The sequence below is a fragment of the Emys orbicularis genome, chromosome 7 (assembly GCF_028017835.1).
Source record: "Emys orbicularis isolate rEmyOrb1 chromosome 7, rEmyOrb1.hap1, whole genome shotgun sequence".
NCBI lineage: Eukaryota > Metazoa > Chordata > Testudines > Emydidae > Emys > Emys orbicularis.
In genome coordinates this window covers 17,370,688-17,396,530 of record NC_088689.1, presented here as the reverse complement: position 1 = coordinate 17,396,530, position 25,843 = coordinate 17,370,688, and the positions used below count along the sequence as shown (strand labels likewise).

The following is a 25,843-nucleotide window of genomic DNA, read 5'->3' as shown; positions in this document are numbered from 1 at the left end:
AAAAGGCTAATTTCAAAGCTTAGTATCTTCCTAGCATTTGAGATGACAAAGTCCTTCCCACTTCTGTTCTCTCTCCACCTTTTTCTTTAAATTCTGTCCTTAGATTAGACTAAAATCCTCAAGTGATATATATGAAACCAATGCAGATGTCATGTTTCCTATCTAATCTCTTCTCTGTGTGTGAGCAGGACATGCTATTACTACATTTCCATTAATAGTTTTATAGCAGTGGTTCTCAACCTATTTACCGTTGTGGGCCGCATATGCAGCTCTGTGTGTTATGTGGGCCACATCCACACAATATATATATATACTACCTGTACATCTATTAAAAAAAATAATAAGGTTTAGGATTTGTTATATGACGGCAATACCATTCAAATTGATATAGTACCTTTCATTTCAACACTGGCAAATGTCTACCAAGAGCATTTTAAATTAGCAAAATAAGTCAAAACATTAACTGTTAAAATTAATTAATTTACTGTAAGGTAGGCATGGCATATCGCCACCCTCATTTCCATGCTGCTGTGGAGCCTGTCTGCAAAGATGGGGAGCCCTGTCTGGTGTGGGGTGCCTCCTTAGCCAGGGACTGTCTCCCATTCACCCAGTCCCTCCTCATACTGCCCCCCCCAACAAGGGAATGCCCCCCATCACCCAACCCCCCTGGGACTGTCCCTCCAGCATCCAGACACACACACACCCCCCACCCCCCAACACTGGACTGTCCCTATCCAGGGAAGAACGACCCACACAGGGACTGCTCCCCATCCCCCATCCAGGGACTGCACCCAGTCCCCCTACTTAAGAGTCTGTCTCCCACACACTGGCAGCACCCCCCTCCTAGAGTTGCCAGGTGTCCGGTTTTTACCTGAAAATCCGGTTGAAAAGGGAACCGGCAGTGTCTGGTCAGCACTGCTGACTGGACTCTAAAAATCCAGCTACCAGCCTGCACCACCAGGGGGCAGGAAGAGCAGAAGCAAGAATTACAGCCTAGAACAGTGATTCTCAACCTATTTACCACTGTGGGCTGCATATGCAGCTCTCTGTGTTAGGTGGGCCGCATCCATGCAATATACAACCTGTATGGCCCTGAGGATGTCACATGGGCCGCAGCTGTGTGCTGACTAGGCCACAAGCAGCCCATGGGCTGCAGGTTGAGAACCATTGGCCTAGAGGAACTGCTCTCTGCTCAGCTGCTGACTCCTTGTGGAGAGAACTGGCTGGCTCTGGGACCTGGCTCCAGCCTCTCCAGTGAAGAAGAAAGTGGTGGGTGGGAGAGCGGGAATCCTGTCTGCCTCCTCTGCCCCACTGTGCTCCAATTTCCCCAGCCCCTCGCTCCGGGCACCAATAACCCCCCTCAACCTCATCATGCTCGTGCTTCCTCCTGGTATTCCACTTACCTCCGGGCTTTGGCCTCCTTCCCCCAGTGAACCTAGTTTAAAGACCTCCTCACTAGGTTAGCCAGCCTGCTTGCGAAGATGCTCTTCCCTCTCTTCATTAGGTGGCACCCATCTCTGCCTAAAACTCCTTCTTCTTGGAACACCATCCCATGGTCAAAGAATCCAAAGCCTTCTCTCCGACACCATCTGCATAGCCATTCGTTGACTACCACAATTCGACAGTCTCTACCTGGGCCTTTTCCTTCCACAGGGAGGATGGACAAGAACACCATTTGCGCCTCAAACTCCTTTATCCTTCTTGCCAGAGCCAGATAGTCTGCAGTTATCCGCTCAAGGTCATTCTTGGCAGTATCATTGGTGCCCACGTGGAGAAGCAGAAAGGGGCAGTGATGCGAGGGCCTGATGAGTCTCGGCAGTCTCTCTGTCACATCGTGAATCCTAGCTCCTGGCAAGCAGCACACTTCTCGGTTTTCCCGGTCAGGCAGCAGATAGATGACTCAGTCCCCCTTAGGAGGGAGTCCCTGACCACCACCACCCGCCTCCTTCTCTTGGGAGTGGCGATCGTGGAACCGCCATCCCTAGGACAGTGCATCTCATGCCTTCCAATCGGTGGAGTCTCCTTCTGTTCCCTTCCCTCAGATGTATCATCCAGTCCACTCTCCGCATTAGTACCTGTGGAGAGAACATGAAAACGTTGCTCACCTGTATCTGCATTGCTGGTACATGGACGCTCCTCTTTCTTCTTCTGGAGGTCACATGCTGCCAATTTTCTTAACCGTCCTTCTGTCCCCGCTGTGCAGCCTGCTCTGATTCCTCAGAATGTTGTGCCCGTAGAAACATACCCTGACGTCTGTCCAGGAAATCTTCATTTTCTCTTATGCAACGCAGGGTTGATACTTGTTTCTCCAGACCTTGAACCTTCTCTTCCGATATGGAGAGCAGCTTGCTCTTTGTACAGACAAAGTCGCTTCTGTCCTGTGGAAGAAAGACAAACATGGCACATCCTGTGCAGGTCACAACAGCCGATTGCTCACCATCCATATTACCTTCCTTCTAAGAGCTTCCTCAGCTGTTGCAGTAACTACTCAGGCTATGGCTACACTGGCGCTTTACAGCGCTGCAACTTTCTCGCTCAGGGGTGTGAAAAAACACCCCCCTGAGCGCAGCAAGTTACAGCGCTGTAAAGCACCAGTGTAAACAGTGCCCAGCGCTGGGAGCCGGGCTCCCAGCGCTGTAAGCTAATCCCCTTGTGGAGGTGGAGTACCTGCAGTGCTGGGAGAGCTCTCTCCCAGCGCTGACGCGCGACCACACTCGCACTTCAAAGCACTGCCGCGGGAGTATTCCCACAGCAGCGCTTTGAAGTTTCGAGTGTAGCCACGGCCTCAGAGAGGCCTGCAAGATGAAAGCCTCAGTGGGTTCTCCCCAGGCGAACTCCCTCTGTTAGCCTCTCTGCTGTTCGCTGCTCAGCTGGATCACAACTGGCTGCCTTTCTATAACAATCAGGCCCAATCAAGACCCACCTGGAACAAAGTACTCCCAATTCACACTTTTCAAACAATCAAGCACACGGTCAAACTGACAAACTGTCCCCACAACAGACACTCAGATACTCACCAACAAAGCCCCCCCATGCACCCCTTTGTGACATTTTGGGGTCAAGCAGGCATTCAGCCTCAGTTTTCCAGCCAGTCTTCTGATGGTCTGCCCAGCGTGCAGTGCCTTCTGAGTTGCAGAAAGGACTGCTACATCTGCTGTCTCTGCCTGTCATTTCCTGCTGCCTCTGCCTTGTGTGGAAGAGTGTGTGCCCCATGACATTAGTCATAGTTAGTCCAATCTCTCCTAAATCTCTCATGGTTCGGCCACTGATCTAGTGTTAAAGGTCATAGATAAGTTGATATGAGATTCATTTTTACATGTGCCAGCCACCATCTGTTTATAGTACAGTAGCACCCCGTATGTTCTAGTCCTGTGTAGACACACAGGAAGACAGTCACTGTCCCCAAGAAAGAAAACAAAGATGTGAGAAAAGGAATGACATATAAGCAAAGTGATGAGGGTTATGGTTCACACACAGCTTGTGGCTCTTTTTATGGGTGTATTTTGATTATAGAAAGTTTTTCGGACTTACCAGGGGTGCAGTCCCTGTATCAAGTGTTCAGCTGATCCATCTTATTTTTTTTTTCTAGCTATGCGAGAAGAGATGTGCTTCCTCTGGGAAAATTCACAGTCAACTTGAGTGGCTGTCCAAGAAATAGTATCTTCACAGAGCACATATACCGCATTATCCAGCAGCTTGTTCCAGCAGTAAGAATGGCATTAATATGCTTTAATGGATTTATGATTGGGCAGTGATTTTGGCTGTGATGTTAACTGTATTTTTGAAACAAAACTTAAGTTCAGTTTGAGGCAGGTTCCTGGTGCCTGGTTAAAGGATAGCCCAACAACTAAAATGAGGGTGGAACTTTCATCCTAGAGAGAGCCTAGATTTCTCCCTCCTCTCTCCCCCAGTGACCACAAATTCCTGGAGGGTATTCTGCAGAGAAAACACAGTAACTTGAACAGGGACCATATTGACTGGTAACTTGCAGTACTGCAGCACATTCTTCTGATATTCCCATAGCTATATATAACTATATTTTAAAAAACTTAACTCGCCATAAAATTGTTTTGCCTTTGAAATCCTCTTTCCCTTTAAGAGCTTTGGAACTTGTGGTTACATATATCTACCGTGTATTTCATTTAATTGTCCTTATAATTTTGTGTGTATTATGGAATTCTAAACTTAATGATCCCATTAAAGCAGGATACTTTTACCTAACAAGGCGGGTGGAGGAGTGGGGATTTGCCTACTTAGCTAATAATTTTCTTTGTTCTTGGCAGTCCTATCGTCTGCAGATGACCATCGAAAACATGAATCACTCACGATTTATCCCACACAAGGACTACACAGCTAACCGCCTAGTCAGTGGAGTATTGCAACTGGCCAGTAACACTTCCCTTGTGATAGACGAGACCCTGCTTGAGCAAGGACAGCTGGACACAACAGGTAGGCAATGCTGTATGTTCCTGTCTTCCCTGTAAAACTTTGACCAATACATTATAGTAGACTGAATTAGTGCATTTCAAGACACAGTGATGTTAATTATGTGCCAATAGTTAAACCTTTTAATACAGTTTAAGCTATGTGGGGAAAAACCACTTTGTCCGTGGATATCACAACTGATTCATGTCTCAGACTAGCTTGCTGTCAGTCTGTGGCCTTGTTATATGGAGTTGCGTGCCTGATCACTGTTCAACAAGGCAGTTGTATTTTATTTCTCTTATTACTGCTTTACTGTTAGGAAGCATCTGGATATTTTGTTTTAGTTAAAATATTAAATTTAAAATATGCTAGGTTTCAGGTAAAAACTGGTAGCTTTAAATAGAGCTCCTAGAGAGGGTGAGAAGAGGTAGGTAATTAGGAATCTTTTCACCTGTAGGTGAGCAGTTAAAAGCTAGGAGAGGGTGCAACTGACCATTGTGAAATGAGCTGGTACTGCTCAGTGTGATTTCTTTGTTTCATTGGTATTTGCATTGCAAAGAACACCTGGACAACTGACTTCTTTGACACTCTCAATAGAAAAGGCCAGAAATTAAATGAAGCTGTAGCTTGAGCTACCGTCTTGTCCCATAGAAGTGGTCTTTTCAGATCGGAGCAGTGTGGGGAACCTTACGTTTCTGCCCTTTGTATAGCACCTTTCCTATAGAAAACAGAACAACCCCTGGCTGCATAGCTGACACCTTTGAGCACTGAAGTCACTTAAGGTTTTTTTTGTTTTTTTTGTTGTTTTTTTCCCATTTGAAAAGTGAATGCTGTGTGGGAGCAAGTAGTTTTCATTTGTGTATTATGGATTTCCAAAATTCATCTTGTAAACTGTGACTTGTTCTGTGTATCAAAGAAATGTAGGACTGGAAGGGACCTTAATAAGTCATTTAGTCCAGTCCCCTGCACTGAGGCAGGACTAAGTATTATCTAGATCATCCTGACAGGTATTTGTGTAACCTGTTCTTAAAATCCTCCAATGATGGAGATTCCACAACCTCCCTAGGCAATTTGTTCCAGTGCTTAACTACCCTGACAGTTAGGAAGTTTTTCCTAATCTCTAATTTAAATCTCCCTTGCTGCAATTTAAGACCATTACTTCTTATCCTGTCCTCAATGGATAAGGAGAGAAACTTATCACCCTCCTCTTTATAACAACCTTTTATGTATTTTGAAGACTGTGATCATGTCCCCCTTCAGTCTTCTCTTCTTCAGACTAAACAAACCCAATTTTTTCTTCACAGATCATGTTTTCTAGACCTTTAATCCTTTTTGTTGCTCTCCTCTGGACTTTCTCCAATTTGTCCACATCTTTCCTGAAGTGTGGTGCCCAGAGCTGGACACAAAAGTCCAGTTGAGGCTGAGTAGCGTGGAAGAATTATTTCTTGTGTCTTGCTTACAACACTCCTTTGTACAAAGCAATGAATCATAACCTAGACTGAGAGGGAAGACTTAAGGTGAGCTTTGAAGAAAAGTAATTTGATAGCTGGGAGTGAGGCAGGGGGATAGGGGTTCAGGTAGCTGGGACATACAGTTGGGGTGCTTATTCACTTTTCTCCCCCCTCCATCTTCCAGGTTCAGGTAGGAGACATTAGATTGGAACACAAGGTCAGATAAGTGAAGTGAGCAAAAACAATGTGTCTACAAACCCAATTTTGAATTGAAATACAGATGAATAGGAAGCCAGTGAAGGTGATTATATTAAAATAAAAGAAGCATCCTAATCAGCCTTATATAACAAGAGTACCTTGTCCCTCTTGGAGCTTGTGACATCAAAAACAGTCCTGATGCATGATCTTAAGTTAAACTGTTGAGATGCTCTAGTGAGTCCATATCTATTATAGATCTCTTTTCATCTTCTTTACAAGCATTAACAGTGGAATAACCAGGAACCTTAAGTGTTAATTTGTATATTTTGAACAGTTGAGACCAAAGGCCAGACACAATGTAGACAATTTTAAAACTACAGAAGTAGCCAATTTTAGATTTCAAGTTGATACTGTGTTGCTGTAATTAACTAAGGAATTGAGAGGGGAAAGAGTCCCAAAAGAAGGAAATTATACACAGCTTGCCATCCTTTTTAAGGAGTAGTTAACGACTGTCTGTCTGCTGGACTGAAAGATACAAAGCATTTGGCACAGGTGGTGGTGTTCAGGAGAAATCTGATTTTTATCAGCTAGATTTCACTATTTCAACAAACTATCTTTAAACTAGAAGTTTCAATTCCAATTTTTTTTTACTTTTTTAGTCTATTCTAGGTTGTTGTTTTTTTTTGTAGGAACTTACTGTAATTTTTAAAATAAATGGGTTTGTTTGATTTTAATGACTCTAGCAGAAGTCTGGGGTAACTAAAGATGTTATTCAGTTCCTCTCTCCCATTTAATCTTTCTGCTGTACCTCATTTTAGTTGGCCAGCTTAATGCACCTTTTACACAGTGAGGCGTTCTTCTCTGCTTGGGTTCTAAAAAGTGATTTGTTCTCTTATCCCCAAATGTAAAGTGGCAGTGTATTGCCATTTTAAAAGTAATATACAAACAGAGGGGAGTGCTGTAGAGAATCTGTCAAAAGCTGGTTTGTTTTTTAATTTAAATGTGTAGTGCTGGTTTGACAGCCCTGCAGAGTGAAGTTGTACTTAGAATTGGAGCAACAGGGTCAGCTACAGTGGAAGCTATCCCACAACTACGAATGGGCCTGAGGACAGAAGAGTATTCCACTTTAGGGTGAGAGAATAGTTCATGCCTGGTGAGTTGTGGTAATGTGTTTATGATATGGTATCAGTTCTTTAGGATCTGGTCCAAAATCACCAATTATTTCATGTAAGCCCTTGGATCTGTGTGTTCACATTGCACTATTCCTCATGGTATCTGAAGATCTTTACTATTCTGGTGACTAAAGACCTTCAGGTGTAGAATCTAACCAGTGACGGAGTAAAAAGGCTCTAAAGCTCATCACCAATCCCCTAAGCCATGTGGTCTTCCAGAACTTCCCAAGGGACAATAACACCGTCATGCTAGGCTTCTCTAATTGACGTTTTCATTTTAGAGAGTGGTTTGTAATAATAGATTAACATTGTTCCCCGTTTCATTTGGCAAAACATGGATTATTCTGCCGTTCCTAATGCAGTTTAAAAGTAACATGATGACTAAGTTTGAGCAGCAGCAATATCAGAGATGCCTACTTACTTATAGTTTACTGCAATTATACAGCCAGTTGTGGAGAACAAATTGTGGTTTATGAATGTCTCATGAAAAGGTCTGTTAAATTCACTCACCAACTCAGCTGTTTAGGGCCAGTCCAAGTGCACTATGATGCACATGATCAGCATTTGGATCCCAAAGCTTGCTGGGTTTCCTTGATGCTATGGAATGTCACTCCAGCAAACACTGCCACCTCCTTCCATGCTAAAAGCTTCTTCTGTCTGGCTAATATGATATTCATGAATGTTAGAAAGGAACTTATTCCATCTAAACCTGCTGGAGAGGGTTGCCTCAGCATATGGCCTTTTGAAGCTAGGAAAAATGGGTGTCTTCCTCAGCCAGTTCAATTATTTCTATACATTAAAAGTCCAGTATCTCACCTCTCCTTGGCTAGAAACTGGAGCTTGATGCCTTTGCCGGTGGTGCTGGGATATGACTTGAAAGATTTGTGTGTGTGTGGTTTGTTTGGGGGGTGGGGGAACAGGTTGGTACAGAAAAGGTATGGTTCTGAGCCTCGTATATTTAAACTCTAGGGCCCTGATCCTGCACCCTTCAAGTCAATGCATTGGAGAGCTGAGCCAGCAGTGTCTATGGTCTCTAGACTTTATAGCCATAAGGATACCAAAAAGTCAGAACTTTTAAGCACATTTCTAAAATATACAGAATGCACGTTGGTGCAGTTTGGAATAAAGCATTAGCCATATTCATTTGGAATGGCCTGAATTACTCACTTGTGAGGAAGGTACCCATTCTAATCTCATGCTTAACTCTTTCTGATAACCACAGCCTTATTCCCTCTAGCAAATTTTGTATAAATATTTCTACATGTTTATAATCTGACCTTTCCCATAAACTACACTAATATTAGGGCAGGTCATCTTTTATACCTGAAATCCTTCAAAGGCGCTTGATTTTGTTTAGCACCTCAGGTTATTTTAGTAACCAAGCTGTTTCCACTGTGACCAAGTAATAGTTTCTGCTAACTGCTAATTAAAACCTGAATGAAAAATCAATTTCAACTCTGGTGATTGTTTACATCCAGCTGTCAGCATCTGTTTTCTTGCTTTTCTAGGTGTACATAATGTGACTGCACTGGGTAACCTGATAACTTGGCAGAAGGTGGATTATGACTTCAGTTACCACCAGATGGAATTCCCGTGCAATATTAATGTACTTATCACTTCAGAAAGCAGATCACTCCTACCGGTATGGCAAGGTCTTCTTGAATTGGGGGATAATTACAGTTGATAGCTGCTTAATGAAAACCGAGCATGCCATTTCCAGAAATGAGTGATGTCCGGGAAATGATCTTGTTGCCCTGAGCTGCATGGGCACACTGCTGACATGGGTTAGTGTTCCAGCTAGTGCACCTAGAAAACCTGTATTTAGTGACACTGGCCTGCAAAAAAAATTATTCAGTGAAAGGAAAAACTGACATTTCTCTCTGTGGCTGCATGCTGTAGAAATGATAGCAAGAGGATGAAAAATGATTAGAGTATATGGATATTTCTGGTAATGGAAAAAGATTGTAGATGCAGATTTATTATAAAGCAATCTCATTCCAGTGCAATAACTGTCCTTTCCTGTTTATGGTGGAGAGAGATCCCTCTCACATTCAGACTGAAAAGACTATGAATTCGGCTTGTATTTATGTATGATGGATTATGTAGATGTCTCCAGCTGTTTGAACAACTAATCATGCTGTGTACTAACTACTTGTCTTCACCCTCTATGTACTGAGCCTTTGCTCTCTTGGCGGTTTTAAAATTGTGATATTGATGCCTGTTCAAAGCAAAAGTGTTCCCTTCCAAAGAAGGAGATTAAAACAGCAATAGTGAGATTTCAGACAGGGAGTTCTTCAGGAAAGAGGTTTTTCATTTGTTATTAAATTGTTGATATTAAACTGATTTTATCCTGTCTTCATCGATAACATTGGGTGACACTGACGTCCACCATTGTACTGGAATCATAAATGTGTCTGACTGGAATAGAACAGATGTGAATGGGGAAAGGGATGATGTGCAACCCTTCTTGTTTTTCAGTCAGATTGCCAGGTCCACTTACAGCCACAGATAATTCCACCAAACATGGAGGAGTACATGAACAGCCTTCTCACAGCAGTGCTGCCATCCATGCTGAACAAGTTCCGCATCTATTTAAGCTTGCTGAGGCTGTTGGATTACAGCATATCTGATGAAGTGACCAAGGTATGGAAGGCTTCTCTTATACTAACACATATTATATCAACTTTGCCCTCCACTAGGGAGAAGTAATTCTGTAGCGGTTGGAACAGCTGAAGTACTACTTTCCTATCAGTAATTGTACTTAGCTCCATGTGGTATTGGACTCCTTTGCAAGGGACAGGGGATGCATTTTGTTTTGGGTGGACTTCTATCCCTAAGAAGGGTTGCTGATGCTCAGAGCACTTCAGCAAAAGGCACAAAACTATGGCTTATAAAATTGGTAATTGTAAAACTTTACCCCCTTTGAAAGATCAGAGACTTGATGCTAAGGCAGGGGTTCTCAACCTTTTTCTTTCGGAGGCCCCCCCAACATGCTGTAAAAACTCCACGGCCCACAACAACTGTTCTTTTGCATATAAAAACCAGGGCCAGCATTAGGGGGTAGCAAGCAGAGCAATTGCCCCACAAAGCTAAATTACCCAGGCTTTGGCTTGAGCCTTGGGTGGTGAGGTTCAGGGCCCCCCAGAGTCTAACAGATGTGCTTGGCAGACCCCCTGAAATCTGCTCTCCGTGCCCCAGGGGGCCCTAACCCCCTGGTTGAGAACTGCTGGTCTAAGGCACCTTCTGAAGTACAGAGAGCAACCATTTGACTGCCTTTTAGGCAGAAGTAGCTCTGTAGCTTCCCCAGCAAGCAAGGCTGAACCTAGCCTCCCTACCTGGAGTTATACAAGTCTTGCAAGAATTTTATAATCTCAGGAAACTAGGATTATTCTTCATGTAGCCCTAGGGCTGTAGCTTTTTTGAAGTTTCTCCTCTATTGCACTATGTTGTGCTCACTGCAAGAAGCTAAATCCCAATGTATTGTCTTAATTCAGGCAGTAGAGGAAGACTTCGTAGAAATGCGTAAGAATGACCCTGAGAGCATAACAGCTGATGACCTTCACAGAACTCTGCTTGTAGCAAGGTGAGTAGCCTTATAACTAGTGAATCTGCTTTTTCACTAGTGATAGCTGCATGTAATCTCCTCCCAATGACACTTGTATAATTGTTTGCCTGCCTCTTCAAACAATTTCAATATATGGGAGTGTTGAAGAAAATAGCATAGGCAGGAAGAGCAGGGACAAGTTAAGTCCATTCCCATAGAGGGAATGGTCACTTATACAGGCAGAACTATTCTGTGGCTACTGAACAGTGAGGCAGACTCTTCCTCTCTACTCCCATGTCAAGGACTTCTGCTTACTTCCCATTTGGGGCTTTGCTACCTTTGAGTGTCCCAGCCTGCTCCCAGTACCTCACTGGAAGGTTGAAATGAGAATCTGGGAGATTTTACTGCCAGTAAGAGAAAATATTAAATACCTCTTCCTATTTTTAGCTTAATAAGAGGTTTTAAAGCACTGACTGCTGGGATAAAGTGTGGGGGTGGAGAATGGGTGTTAGTTCATAACGACTGCTGACAGCTGCTTGACAGTTCTGTAACTTCCTGTTGTAGTAGGGCTATTTCCTCTTAAGCTTTGCCATGAGAAATAAGATATTTGTATGAATTCTGCTATTTAACTTACACTACTTTTGCCTACCCAGGTTTCTCTCTCTCAGTGCTGGGCAGACAACACTGTCAAGAGAGCGGTGGCTAAGAGCAAAACAGCTGGAAGCATTACGTAAAGCCAGGCTCCAGCAACAGAAGTGTGTCAATGGAAATGAACTTTAATAATTCCTCCTACTATTTTGCTTACTTGTGACTATGAAAATGAGGTCTGTCCTAATCCTAAGTGGAGCCAGCACTAAGAATGGGATACTGTTTATACCAGTTTCTTGTAGATAATTTATACCAAAAAATTATGGACACTTACCCTTGAAACCTGAACCCATTTAGTTTATATGGGGTTCAGAAAGCTAATGCTGAAACTTACTGATTTTATGAAACTTTTTGGAGCTTGTTTTGTAATTGAGAATTAATAACAATGAGCAAATTGTTTGATATTAAAAGTTTAATACTGAAATTGTGTAAACTCATTTCTTTAAGTGTAAAGTCAAGTCTGATCACAGGTTCTAGAGCTACAGTGGGGTTGACTACTTCACCTTACTTTACAAGATGCAGGTCATTCCACTCACAGCCTTGGCTCTTGCACTGCAGCAGGCTTATGTATTTAAATCATGTGAGAAGAACAAACCAGTATTTTCTACACCCCGAGGAAAAAACCCTCAGATGTTGATTGCAACTACCTGGGTTGCTGCCTGAACTAATAGGCTTATTCTATGATAAATATCTGTAAAACGCCCTCCAAAGGAGAGTAAGAACTTTCAGAAGATGACTATTACTGAATAATACTTTCTGTATTTCAACCTTTACATAACTTACCTGACTCAAGCACATCCTGTAAAAAGGGCAAAGTTGAAAACAAATGGTAGAACAGAGCCGTAGTATGCCCTTTCCATTTTCTGCTGATAAAGATAGCATTACTTTCTAGTCCACCTGGAGAAGCCAGAACCCCTTGGTCCCTCTGGGCCTAGTAATAAAGTTCTAATTTTTGCAAAGGGCATATCAAATGCATGACACCCAGATGGTGGTGCAAGTTACACTTTTTATTCTTGCACAACCAATCCCGTGTTTAAAAAAACTGGCATAACTACCTCACAGATAATCTTACAAGATGGGACAGGATTTCATTTTGAAACCCTAACTGGCAAATTGGGGTCTCTTGTAGCACTCATGTGAGACAGATTAATTCAAAGGGCTGCTTTTCACTTAACTAAACTTGTAAGCACCACTCAACCATGATTAAGTGCTAAATTTCATTAAGTTTAACAAGTGTGGCTAGTACTGACCAAGAAGTATATGCTACATTGTCCATTTGCCTTTAGGAATACAAAGAATGAAACATACCTTAACTGCAGTGCTATTGCTAGTGTATATAAAGAATAACTGTATACCTAATCTATAACTGTTGGGTTTAACCATGAAGCTTCCAAGCCATGAGATGAAGGAATTGGAGGTCTGGGTGAAGGAGGCGACCATGGTCCTGTGTGATCAGATCTGAGTAAAGTGGCAGTGCTATCGGGGTGTCCACAGACCTCTCCAGAAGCACGGAGTACCAATGTTATCGTGGACACACTGGGGCCAGCATGATCACGTCTGCTCTATCTCTGCGGCTCTTGAGCAGCACCTTGTGGACGAGTGGGACTGGCAGGAAAGCATACATGAGGTGGTTCCCCAAAGGTAGCTGGAACATGTCCGACAAAGCCTGGACTTCCTGGTGGCGAATAGGTCCACCTGGGGAAAGCCCCATCTTTGGAAGATGGAATGTAAGCTGTCCAGACGGACTGACCACTCATGGTTGAGAAATGACCTGCTGAGACGGTCTGCAATCTCGTTCTGCAGGCCTGGGAGATAAGACGCAGAGAGTGGAGGAGCAGGCTCCACCCTGTTTATGTAAAACATGGCAGTGGTATTGTTGGGCAACACCACCATGCAGTGACCTTGAAGTCTGTCCTTGAAGGTCTGGCAGACTAGTCTCACTGCTCTGAGCTCCTTTATATTGATGTGGAGCAGGATCTCTGATTACAACCACCTGCCCTGCGTCTGTAGCTTTCTTAGGTGGGCCCCCCAACCCAGGTCTGATGCATCCATTACCAAGGTCATGGACAGCTGAGGAGCGCTGAATGGGACTCCCTTGCAGTCCAACCACCAGTGTAGAGTGTCTAGGACTCATCCTGGCACTGTTACTACCGAGTCCAAATTGTGTCCACCTGGGTGATAAACTAAGGCGAGCCAAGCCTGCAGTGGCCTGAGTCTCACTCTGGCATGTCTGACCACATAGGTGCATGCTGCCATGTGTCCGAGGAGACTCAGGCATACCCTTGGAGTTGTAGTGGGGTATCACTTGACAGTCTGATTCCTGTTAGTGCTTGGGATCTAGACCCTGGTAGTATGGCTCTCACCTGAACAGAGTCTAGCACTGCCCCCATTGAATTCTGTTCTTTGGGTCAGTGACAGTGTCAACTTGTCCACATTGAGCAGGAGAAGGTATTTGTGACTAACTGGACTTGAGACTCCACCTGCTCCCTAGCCCCATAGCGGCTAATCATCGAGGTAGGAATACACCTGTACCTGCCTTTTGCAGAGAGAGGCTACAACCACCGACATGCACTTGGTCAACATTCAGGGGGCTGTCTAGAAACCAAATGGTAGTACTTGTGCTTGACCACAAACCTCAGGAAACGTCTGTGGGCCAGACAAATGGCCAGGTGGAAGTAAGCATCTTTCATGTCGAGAGTGGCGTACCAGATCCAGGGAAGGAATGATCAAACTCAGGGAAACCATGCGGAACTTCAACTTTACCATAAACTGGTTGAGTCCTCGCAGGTCTAAGACCTCCTTTTGCTTTGGGGATTAGGAAGTAATGGGAGTAGAACCCCTTGCCCCTTAGCTCCTGAGGAACAACCTCCACTGCCCCTAAGGTAAGGAGCAATTGCACCTCCTGAAGAGGGGTGAGAGGGTGGGGAAGAGAATGAGAGAATATCCCACTTCTACCGTGCGAAGGACCCAACGGTCCAATGTTATAAGCGACCACGCACGGTACAAGTGGGATAAGGCAGTTCAGAAAATGGGGAGGGCTCCAGTGTGGAGTATGGCACGCTATCCTCAGGCATCCCCTCAAAACTCTTGTTTGGATCCTGACTGTGGCTTAGTCAGGCCCTGGCTTGATGACTGGTTAGACAGCCTACAGCAGGGATCGGCAACCTTTGGCACTCTGCTCGCCAGGGTAAGCAACCTGGCGGTCCGGGCCAGTTTGTTTACCTGCTGTGTCCGCAGGTTCGGCAGATTGCGGCTCCCACTGGCCACGGTTTGCCACTCCAGGCCAATGGGGGCTGAGGGATGTGCTGGCTGCTGCTTTCCACCACCCCCATTGGCCGAACCTGTGGATGCGGCAGGTAAATAAACCGTCCCGGCCCGCCACAGTGCTTACCCTGACGGGCCGCATACCAAAGGTTGCCGATCCCTTGCCTATATCTATTATTCTTGCCTTGGGTGGGATTGATAATGCCGCTGCTGCTGCTGGGGGTCAGGCTTGAAAGGTTTCCTCTGAGTAGCAAGCATATGTATCCCCGGAGACTTCAGTGTTGTCCTTGAATCTTTGAGGCTATGGAGCCTCGAGTCTGTCAGGTCTGAAAACAGTCCAGTGCCCTCAAAGGGAAGGTCCTGCAGGGGCTGTTGGACCTCTGGGGGAAGACCCGGAGCCAGGAGGTTCTCATGACCACTCCTGAGGAGATGGTTCATGCTGCCAAGTCAGCCGCGTCAAGGGAGGCCTGAAGGGATGTCCTGGTCACCGCCTGCCCCTCCTCGACCAGAGCTGAGAACTCTGCTCTTACCTCCACAGGGAACATCTCTTTGTATTTGGACGTAGCGTCCCAAGAGTTAGTCATACCTGCTGAGGATAGCCTGCTGGTTGGCTATCCTCACCTATAGGCCCCCAGCAGCATACACTTTCCTGCCAGAGGTCTATATGTTTGGCCTCCTTAGCCTTGGGAGCCGGCGCTTATCGCCCCTGGCACTCTTTTTCATTCACCACCAGGGAGCAGGGGTATGGGTGAGAGAATAAAAACTCATATCCCTTGGAGGGGACAAAGTACTTTCTCCCACACCACTGGCGGAATGGAGTCTGGAGTCTGCCACTGGGTCTTGTTATTATTCTGGATCATTTTAATTATTGGCAGTGCCAGTCTGGAAGGACCCTCCAGAGCGAGGATGTCCACCATTGGGTCCTCCAATTCAGTTACCTCCTCCGCCTGTAGACCCATATTACGGGCAATGCATCGGAATAGGTCCTGGTGAGCCCTGTGGTCAATGGGCAGAGGACCTGAGGTTGATGCTCCTGCCACTGCTTCATCAGGCGAGGATGATGATGAGGCAATCGGGGGTACAGAGTCCTCATGGCCCTCAAGCTGCCCTGGTTGTTCCTGGACTGTGCTAGGCTCCCCCCGTTGTTCCAGCCCAGTCAGGAATGTCCTGGGCTACAGGTGGCACTGGAGCCACATCCCTGACTGCTCTGCAGTTTGAGGGGGCAGCCTGGCGAGAGTTGCTTCTGTCACCGGAGGGGCAGGGGTGACATCCCGAGGCCACCGACCTGGAAGCCCTCGATGGGGTACCCTGGGCCTGGTGGTAAACCCAGGGGGGCCAGAAGGGCTATTGTGCGGGGGGTGGCCATTGCGGTTGCCAGGCCGTTTGGATGTGTCTCTGGCGCTTCCCAGACCTATGCCTACTGCGCCTTGAATAAAACAATTCGGCCTCGGAGTCCGAGGGCAACGACCAAGGCAGTGCCGGCGGTCAGTGCTGTGTCATGACTACGAAGTCTAGGATCGGTACCGGCTGTCCCTTGATCGAGACCAGTGGTACACATACGGTGCCAGGGAATGGCTGCTGGGGATTTCCGGTGCTGAGGGTCTCTCCTCCCAGAGTCCTTCCTCAGCATAGAGTCGTAGACGGAGGCCGGGGTACTCCGCACCAACGAACTCGGGCCCGGGCAGTCCGGTGCTGTGGGACAGAGTGCGGCTTCCATCATAGTTGTTTTAAATGAAGTCCCGCTCCTCCTTGGTTCTAGGCTTGAAAGCCTTGCAAATCTTACAATGCTCCGATTGATATGCCTGACCTAAGGCATGAGTCGTGGGGGTCACTGTTGGGTATAGGCTTCTGGCAAACACCACAACACTTAAACCCCTGGGCTTGCAGCATGCCCCGCAGCACAAGGTGGGTGACTGGATACAATCGATCCCAGTTCCCAATCACTACTACTAACAACAAAAACTAAAACTACGAAGAACTAGACTCTAGGCTAAGGGAGCACTTGCAAGCAAGTGAACGCAGTTCCAACGCTGCCACAGACAGTAAGAAGGAACTGAAGGGGGGTCGGGTCCGCAGGGTCATATTGAGCACCATGAAGGCACCACTCCAGGGGGCTCCCTAGACAACCCAACGGGAGCTGCTAAGGGAAAAGTTTCCAACGACCGTGCACGCAGCGTGCGCACACCTGATTGGAATCTATGTGAACAAGCACTCGAAGAAGAACTACACTTCTCAGGAAAGACAGAGTACCTGACTTCATTACAACCTCCCATAAAGGGGTAGACAGAATACAAATACTGCCCATTCTATCTGCATTACCCTGAATACAAACTTTCACTAACTGCATGTTTTCCAGATAGTTTGACTCCTGCCTCCTCACCCCCATTACTTTTGTTGTTGATCTAATTTAAAATTGAATCTTCAGCGACAGACATCTTTCCTTACAAAGGATTATGCTGTGGTTCAGTTGCTGAAGGCATGCGATCAAAGCACATCCAATCTAAGTAGAGCTGGTTATCCTTAGGACAAACAAGAGTTTCAATTGCAGTCTTTTTAATTCAAGCTAATCCATGGAGCTTACACAGCAATGGTGTAACCTATATCCAATTAAAGTTCGGGTTGTACAGTAAAGGTAAATACTGAACAGACATTAGTTTGACAGCATGCAGCTATTCAAGAATGACAACAATCTACATAGTTCTAGCATGCAGCAAGTATAAGACAGAGGCTAAGCTCTCTTACTGTCTATCTACAGAGATATGTAGCAATACACCCTCAGTAAGCAAGAGAGAGAAGCAACTGTAACAATATAGAATTTACTCAAGCCACCTCTTGAGAAGGAGAAATGCTACTTAGCACATTTACTCTCCATGTTTCTAAAACAATGTACAACTCGTGCAGCAAGTTTAACAAAAGGCCCTTTTTCTTCTTAAGGGACATGATACTTCTCCCCAACATTTTCTTTACAACTGCTATGTCACAATCTTTGATGGCTGTATTTTCAGTTTCAATTTACCTATTATTTCTAAGAGAAATTTGCTATTGTAGAAATACTATTCTCAATTATTCTGGACACATAGTTCTTGAAATAATACTATCTGCAGCTGCACTTACCCTTTTTATGTTTTAGCCCTGTTTAATAACATTAACCCGAACGTTATACTTCTGAGAGAAAAACACATTCCTTCTAAGCTAGCTGAGAAATAAGTTGTTCTGATGATGCTTTTGCCAGTCTAACTAAAGACATTTTAGATAGCAAAATTTTTGAACGAAGCTTGTTGAGTCGCGGGATGGAGGGTGGGAGGGGGGAGAGAGAGACTAGCTAGACAGGGAGCCTTCAGCTGTTTTCCTGACAGCACAATTAAATTAAATTAATGGAGATATCCTATCTCCTAGAACTGGAAGGGACCTTGAAAGGTCATCAAGTCCAGCCCCCTGCCTTCACTAGCAGGACCAAGTACTGATTTTTTTGCCCCAGATCCCTAAGTGGCCCCCTCAAGGATTGAACTCACAACCCTGGGTTTAGCAGGCCAATGCTCAAACCACTGAGCTATCCCTTCCCCTTTGTCAAAAAATGACAATGAGGTCATTCTTATTCCATTGGGCTAATCCATACTCAAGTCTTCACAAAAAGACTTAATACAATCAGTTTGGTTATGACCAGCTCAAGCATTTCACAATATCTACACATGTAATCAAACAATCTCTTCTTGAATTCTCTGCTCAGAGATGACCCAGCTTTAGACCACTGAACATACTGTAAGTCTGAATGAAGTGCAGCTGGCAGCGCTCTGAGGAAAAGTTTGTACAACACCTAGACTGAACCTTCCAAGTAATGTTGTTCATTCAGAGCTCTTCATCTGAAATCCCTGAGCTTTAAAGTGGCTTGCCACGGTCACTAGAGGATTCCTGCCATGTAGCGGACAGTAACAGTCTTTAAGTTGCATGATGTAAGTATTGATAACTTTTCAAAGTGCTTTGTGCAAACAGTTAAGTCGTGAGTAATATACAAGTATTCTAAAAGGGGAAAACCCTGATGAACAACAGATCTTCAGTGTTTCACTCCTTTCTCCACCCTCCCAAACTCTAAATATGCCTCTGCTCTATGCATTCTTTATACACATAAGCATCAGAAGCTTATTGATCCCTCCAAATTTCCCAAGCTCATTCTGTCTACCATGGGTGGCAATGCTTTGTCTCTTACTACACACATTAAACACACTTAGTTGTTATTGGGTGTGTCACTATTTGTAAATTAGTTCCTCCTTCGCTTTGTACCAAGGCCATAGCACGCCATCCTGAAGGCATCCTGCACTCTTTGCATTGCTTTAAGTGTTACTGATTTTTTTCAAATGTTGCAGGAAAATTTAGAACCTTGGCATACAGAGTAAACGATGATTCATGATCTGACCTGTATAACACAGGCTAGAGAATAGCATCCAGTTACTCCTGTGTTGAGCCTAGTAACTTGTTTGGCTCAAGCATATTTTCAAGGAGATGGAGCATCCACCACTCCCTTTGGTGAAGGAATTAGGGTTTTTTAGATGTCTTACTGAAAGCACTTATAGGACTAAAACCTGGGAGCCAAGGGGTAGACAGTACAGTTCAGGAAAAGGAGATGAAAAGGAGACATAAAACACTGCCTTCCCTGACCCTGGGCTAAATTGGTAAGATGGCTCCTTTGGTTTGAAACATGAACTGAAGTCCAATATCCTTTCAAATATGAAGAACCAGAAAGCCTCTTTGGGTTCTTTATTTTTTTTTTAATTAAAATATTTCTCATGTTCATCCCTCACCTTAAAATACAATGTATTTTATTTTTAAATATAGTCACAAATGTATATAGACACACTCCACAAAACAAACTGCATCACTGTAATAAAACAAATAAATAACAAAGTTGAAATTGTTTATCAAAGTCCAGACAGTAATTACTTCGGTTACACTAGAGAGGTTCTAAGACACCTTGCTACCATTATGACACTTGTTAATTGCTTAGAACACCATGTGTGATCTATCTACAGTACATGTACTAAAACACAGAGGCACTGGCTCTATAATAGTGGTGGTTATAGTTATGAACCACTGTATAGCAAGATCCTGCTTTATGCTATAGTTTCTATAGATGATATCCTACAACAGAACAGTGTTGGAAGGCCAATTCTGGGAAAAAATCAAGAATCTAAAGATTTAATTCCTTAAACATACATTTATTGGTACCCAGTTCCCTGCACAGGTATAAGTTCAGCCTCATCCATGCGAATATCACAAAGGTTGAGTTGGTTTAAACTAAATGAACTGTTTTGATACGTGTTACTATAATCTGATTTTAAAAATCACCAGACTAACCTCATGAATGAGTACACTTTCCTTCTATGGTTTGCTAGCTTAATCACTTGCTGCTTTTGGCTAAAGGACAGTTACAATTTCTAATAAAATGAACAGAACATCAGGATGTACCCTGATACACTAAGCACTTAGTTCTGGATGTAGAGTACCCTGTTTGTTTTACCTTATTATAGGGGACAAAGAAATTATAGAGCAGTGTGTTTAGTAGAACAGAATGGGGGAAAAGGATAACTTTAACACCAGCAAGATAATTAAAAGAACATTTGTGTAAAACCAATGGGAACTAACCCCCCACACAAACTTTGAGAAGTTGCACTTCAGGCTATTAGATATTATAGATTGTTGTAACCTGTCTTATCCTTTAATTGAGGTAGGACAGACAAGAGTGGTGGTAGGGAAGAGTCTAAACTTCCAGTTAATGTAACTATATGTATAGCAAAATTTATCAATTTCCATCGCAAAGACACCATTTCTTGAGGAATGTGTCGAGAATTCAATGGAAACCACACAAAAAATTAAGTAAAAAAAAAAGTAGTTCAAAAATAAATAGAATAAATGTAATTTGTCAGTAAAATATGTTGCTGGTGCAGTGCAAGATTAGTAAGGTAACAAAAGAAGTGCAGTACCAGCCCCTTTTACTATAAATATTCTACACAAATCAGAAGACCTACAAAATTTGTCTCAAAAAGATAACTGTGCAATCTATTTAAAATGAACAGCGTGCTTACTAAATACCAGTGTATAGGCTACCTGTTCAGTATGGTATGTCTTTCTATCATCTCGGCTGCTTGAGGGAATTCTGAAACCTATTCAGAACCAAAATCAACTTGCATCAAAAACACTTCCTGTAAACATAATTATTGGTATTTTATCCCAGTGTTCAGTGGCAATTCACGTTACATGAGTCTTCCAGTATGAATTTTTAAGAATATGTACAAGCCACAACAAGAGTACTTTCTAAGTTAGCAACTAAATCTGAATTATTCGGGTCTGGCACTGTGTAAACATTTCTATCAGTTCATTTTGTTGGACTTCATTTACGGCCTCTGGTTCTGCTGGGCTCTTCTGCACCTTTGCCACTGCAAAGTTTATCCCTTGGGTTAATCCAGCTTGTGTAATATTAGCAACTTGGACCATAGAACTGCGGATCTTAGCAAAGGGGGAGACTGCTCTGCTGCCGTTACTGTCTGCTGGAGAAGGAGTCATATGAAGTCCTGTCTCAACTTCAAGAATACTGGATGCAGATCCTGGGCTCTTATGAGATCTATTGGAGTAAACTTCCTCAACAGCTAAGAACTGAGAACCTGACTCAGAAAATGGTACATCCAATTTAGATGGCCTTGAAGGGATGTCTCTGTTTGTTTCTGACCAGGTTTCTGTTTTCTGAGAAGCATTATTGCTGGTTTGATCTACTCCTTGGCAGGGCTTTTGAGGAGCAGTCTCTGCCACTGAATCTTCTGTCATCTTGTTTTGAGCATCTTGTACAAATCTGTGGCAGTATGCATCGATGGGTTTAGTGAACTCCATCGCCACATTGTCAGCAAAAGGACTTCCCTGCATAGGTCTGTCTTCACACTCAGGCCGGCTAGCCTGGGCAACATGGATCTCTGAAGGAATGTGAATGCTAATGTTGATGTCAGTGCTATTTATAGACTGGGACCGACTACTCAGTCGAGGAGCTGATGCAATGATACCACAGCTGGGCAAAACATAGTCTATCTGTCCCACATTCTCTAAAGAGCCAGTTAACTGATGGTCCTCATCAGATTTAGAATTTGTCAGGAAGTCATCGGAATGAAAAGAGTCATCATCTGATATTTCAATATCTGATTCAGCACGAACTTTAGTATCTGCCATTGGATTTTCCAAAGTTTCAAGGCTACTGTCTGATTTCCAAAGATTAACTTTCAAGTTGGGTTTTAAAAAATTGACTTTCATTTCAGGCTTGGTAAAATTCCCTAACTTGCGAAGACTGCCAATGTTAACATTGGATTTGGTTTGTTTGACTTTCTGATTAAGAGATGAAAACTTGCTCATTAAGAAATTCTTGCCTTGGGCCAGGGATCCTCGATTCTGGGATCTAATGCCAATGATGTCCTCATGAGGTTTACTGCTCTTCCTGAAAAATTAAAGAGAAAATAATGTCTTTTCTTGTACAGTTAATCAAGTAGTTATACTTCTAAATCACAAGTTTCACAATATCCCAGTTAATATTGTTTTAGTATTTTAACAGATGCAGATACAAGCAAATGAAATGTATTTTTAGAACCATTCCAAAAGAATGACCAGTGAGATATTATGACAAACTGTTCACTTAGTATAACCTGACCAAACCAAAAAACCTTAAGATTTGAAAGTCGTTTTTCTGCTGATCTTTAAATAAATGGGATCAATCAAGGAAAAAAGGGAAACTGTTGTATGAAATGGCAAACATTTACTGAAGAGACTAAATTTACCCAAGACTACACCTCTACCCCGATATAACGCTGTCCTCAGGAGCCAAAAAAATCTTACCGCATTATAGGTGAAACCGCGTTATATCGAACTTGCTTTGATCCGCCGGAGTGCGCAGCCCCGCCCACCCGGATCGCTGCTTTACCGCGCTATAACCGAATTCGTGTTATATTGGGTCGCATTATATCGGGGTAGAGGTGTATTTCAATAATACAGCTATTACGGGCAAGTTTATGACCACAGATTGAAATTAGTACCTAGACTTCTGTTCATGACAGAATTACATCAAATCTGACACTCTAAATGTAAGAAACAGAACAATATTCATAAAGTTTGCTGCTTTAGCAAACAGTATACATAAATAACAATATTACCAGGAGGGGAAGTACAGGAGAAAACAACAGATAGTAGTAATAGGTGATCTCTCTCCCTGGCAATGTAGGATTGTTCTATAGGATATATGGAAAAATCCCACTTGATGGGAGACCCTAGATTCTTCAACTGTCAAAGTTTTTTTTCCTGAATCTAGCCTAAAAGTTTTACTCTATCCTCTCTACACCTATATTTATCACTAAATAATTTACCTCCTTAGTGTTAACACCTTTCATTGAGTATTAGGTTAATCTCTTCTGTCCTTGATTACTTTTTCTTTTCTGAACTTCCAGTCTGATGTTCCAATATCTTTATGGTAATATGATTCCTGGAACTGAATGAAACATTCCACATGCAGCTTAACCAGTGCTATAGAACGGCATTATTACTTCCCTGAAAAAGGGGGGCCTCTTTTTTGAGCCAATTTCACATTGAAAACTTCAATATAATTGGTTGTCCATTATCACTCCTTGTTCTCCTTCAGCATTACCGTTTTCTGATTTTCTTTTTTATTGAGCATGTTTCAGATGGTTTCAATCCTTCCAACCACCCAAATGACTCAGCTTGCATTTTTTCCCAGGAAAAATCTCTTATTTTCTGTCCATGTTCATACTTTCTAGGTCCTTTTCTTATTTCTCTGTCCTCGTTAGTACTTGCACTTCCCTCCAATTTATTCTCATCAGCAAGGTTCATTACAGACTACTTACTATTCTTCTAGATTTTAAGCAAAATGTTAAATACAACCAGTCTTACTACTGATCTGTGGTACCCCAGCAGACATGCTCCCTCCCTTGCTCAATACGTTAGCATCCACCATCACCTTTTACTTAGGACCATTTTAGCTTTTTCTTTCATTCTTCTGTTTCAGAAGTACTATTGTCTGCTGTGCCTTAATTTGCAAATCCTTTAGAATTCTTCACCTTCTTGTACTCTTGTGGATATGGGGACTCTAAATCGCAGTGATCTGCTTTCATGAAATACAATATGCATACATTCCTGTGTTCTGGGTACCCATTGCTGCCTGAGTCGGAAGTAGCTTGTAGTCACTTGTTCAGAGCTTCTCTGTTATTCATCCAAATCCAATCAGTTTCTTCCTGTGTCACCTTCTCTACTTTGGATCACACTGTTATTTTCTACATAACTTCGGAAGTTTGTTGCTGTTGTTGCCTGTTTGGATTTCTTTGAAACCTCACTGATATCTGATCATTAAAATCTCCTATGATTACAGTATTCTGCAGCTTATAAACACTGAATTGGTCTAGGAAGCCTTCTCTTCCTGTCCTGGTGGTATATAAACAAATGTCTACATAAGTTTCCTCTTTGTTATTCATTCCTTGTATCCTTAAGGAGGGAATTTCTCTACCACACACTCAACAAGTTGCAGCTCCCTAGCATTAAAAAAAAAAGTTGGGAGTACCCACCACTCTAGTAGTCAATGCAAGTGATGTGCTCTCAGAACCTCTAAAATAAGGCAACTGAAATAGCACAACCCATCTATCTTCCTTCTACTCTGAAGTAGATAATTACAGAATAACCTGTCCATAGGCAAGTGTCTTCTTTACTCCTTCAGTACAAGACTGACTTACACCTGAAGCATGAGGGTTTATATCCCTTCCAAAATTATACTAAGTATTGACATTTCAGATATGAGAAACATCTCAATAAGCTTCCAGTTTCCATCATACTGTTCTTGATGAGAAAAATCTAGTTCTTAAAGATGAGTAAATATTTACAGCTACATGGAAATTTGTCAATTGAGAAAACAGTAAAAAAAAATAGTACAGAAGATAAGTGTTTCATTATATGGGTAATGACACCTCAAGAACAACTTTCATTTACAAGTATCCTTCAACTATTTACCTTATGAATAAAGATGGCAATACAAGACTAACAAACTAGTAAAGAAAAAAACAAATTGGTGAGAGATACTGACGTATCTGGTTTAGATACCAGTTCTATACAAACACCAAAAATATTGGCCATTTAGACTTTTCAGTATCTCATCGACGCCAAGTGAAAATATCCTGAAACAAGATTATCTGAAGTCTATTAAATGCAGGCCTTGTCTGCAATGAACCTGAATTCTGACCTCGAAAAACACTGCCTCTTACACAGTGGGTATTTTCATCCCACATTCAGTCTCTAATCTTTGTGAAGAAACTCTAGTGAAATATCATCTGTGAGCAGCTGATATGAAACCTCATTGTATTTTTCCAGAGCATAATAAGGATTTTTAAACACCCAAGAGTTCAAATCATTTTTTAAACTTATTCTCAACACGACAACATTCCCCTTCCCAATTTACCATGCCATCCATTTTGCAGCATATAAATGTGGGGTACCCGTAATAAAATCTTCACTTCATACATTTAAAGTGGTTTACAATTAATTTGAAGAATCCCATGCACTGCTACAGAGTAGGGACTGAGTGACTAGGCAGCAGTTCTGCAGAAAAGGACCTAGGGGTTACAGTGGACAAGAAGCTGGATATGAGTCAACCGTGTGCCCTTGTTGCCAAGAAGGCTAATGGCATTTTGGGCTGTATAAATTGGGGCATTGCCAGCAGATTGATGGACGTGATCATTCCCCTCTATTCGGCATTGGTGAGGCCTCATCTGGAGTACTATGTCCAGTTTTGGGCCCCACACTACAAGAAGGATGTCGAAAAATTGGAAAGAGTCCAGCGGAGGGCAACAAAAATGATTAGGGGGCTGGAGCACATGACTTATGAGGAGAGGCTGAGGGAACTGGGATTGTTTAGTCTGCAGAAGAGAAGAATGAGGGGGAATCTGATAGCTGCTTTCAACTACCTGAAAGGGGGTTCCAAAGAGGATGGATCTAGACTGTTCTCAATGGTACCAGATGACAGAACAAGGAGAAATGGTCTCAAGTTGCAGTGTGGGAGGTTTAGGTTGGATATTAGGAAAAACTTTTTCACTAGGAGGGTGGTGAAGCACTGGAATGGG

At 43.2% G+C, this 25,843-nt stretch overlaps 2 protein-coding genes across 2 annotated transcripts in view; one reads left to right on the top strand and one right to left on the bottom strand.

The window, feature by feature from the left end:
- MCMBP (minichromosome maintenance complex binding protein) overlaps positions 1–11,852 on the top strand; it is a 33,596-nt gene extending 21,744 nt beyond the window's left edge. The window contains exons 11-16 of the mRNA XM_065407876.1: positions 3,590–3,707; positions 4,284–4,449; positions 8,755–8,888; positions 9,725–9,889; positions 10,741–10,829; positions 11,444–11,852. Coding sequence (XP_065263948.1) covers positions 3,590–3,707; positions 4,284–4,449; positions 8,755–8,888; positions 9,725–9,889; positions 10,741–10,829; positions 11,444–11,570 — 799 coding nt within the window. The 3' untranslated portion in view covers positions 11,571–11,852. The remainder of the gene's footprint in view (positions 1–3,589; positions 3,708–4,283; positions 4,450–8,754; positions 8,889–9,724; positions 9,890–10,740; positions 10,830–11,443) is intronic.
- Positions 11,853–21,020: 9,168 nt separating this feature from the next.
- The window catches only part of INPP5F (inositol polyphosphate-5-phosphatase F), a 103,800-nt gene continuing 98,977 nt past the window's right edge, over positions 21,021–25,843 (bottom strand). The window contains exon 20 of the mRNA XM_065408183.1: positions 21,021–22,170. Within this exon, the coding sequence (XP_065264255.1) occupies positions 21,021–22,170 (1,150 nt within the window). The remainder of the gene's footprint in view (positions 22,171–25,843) is intronic.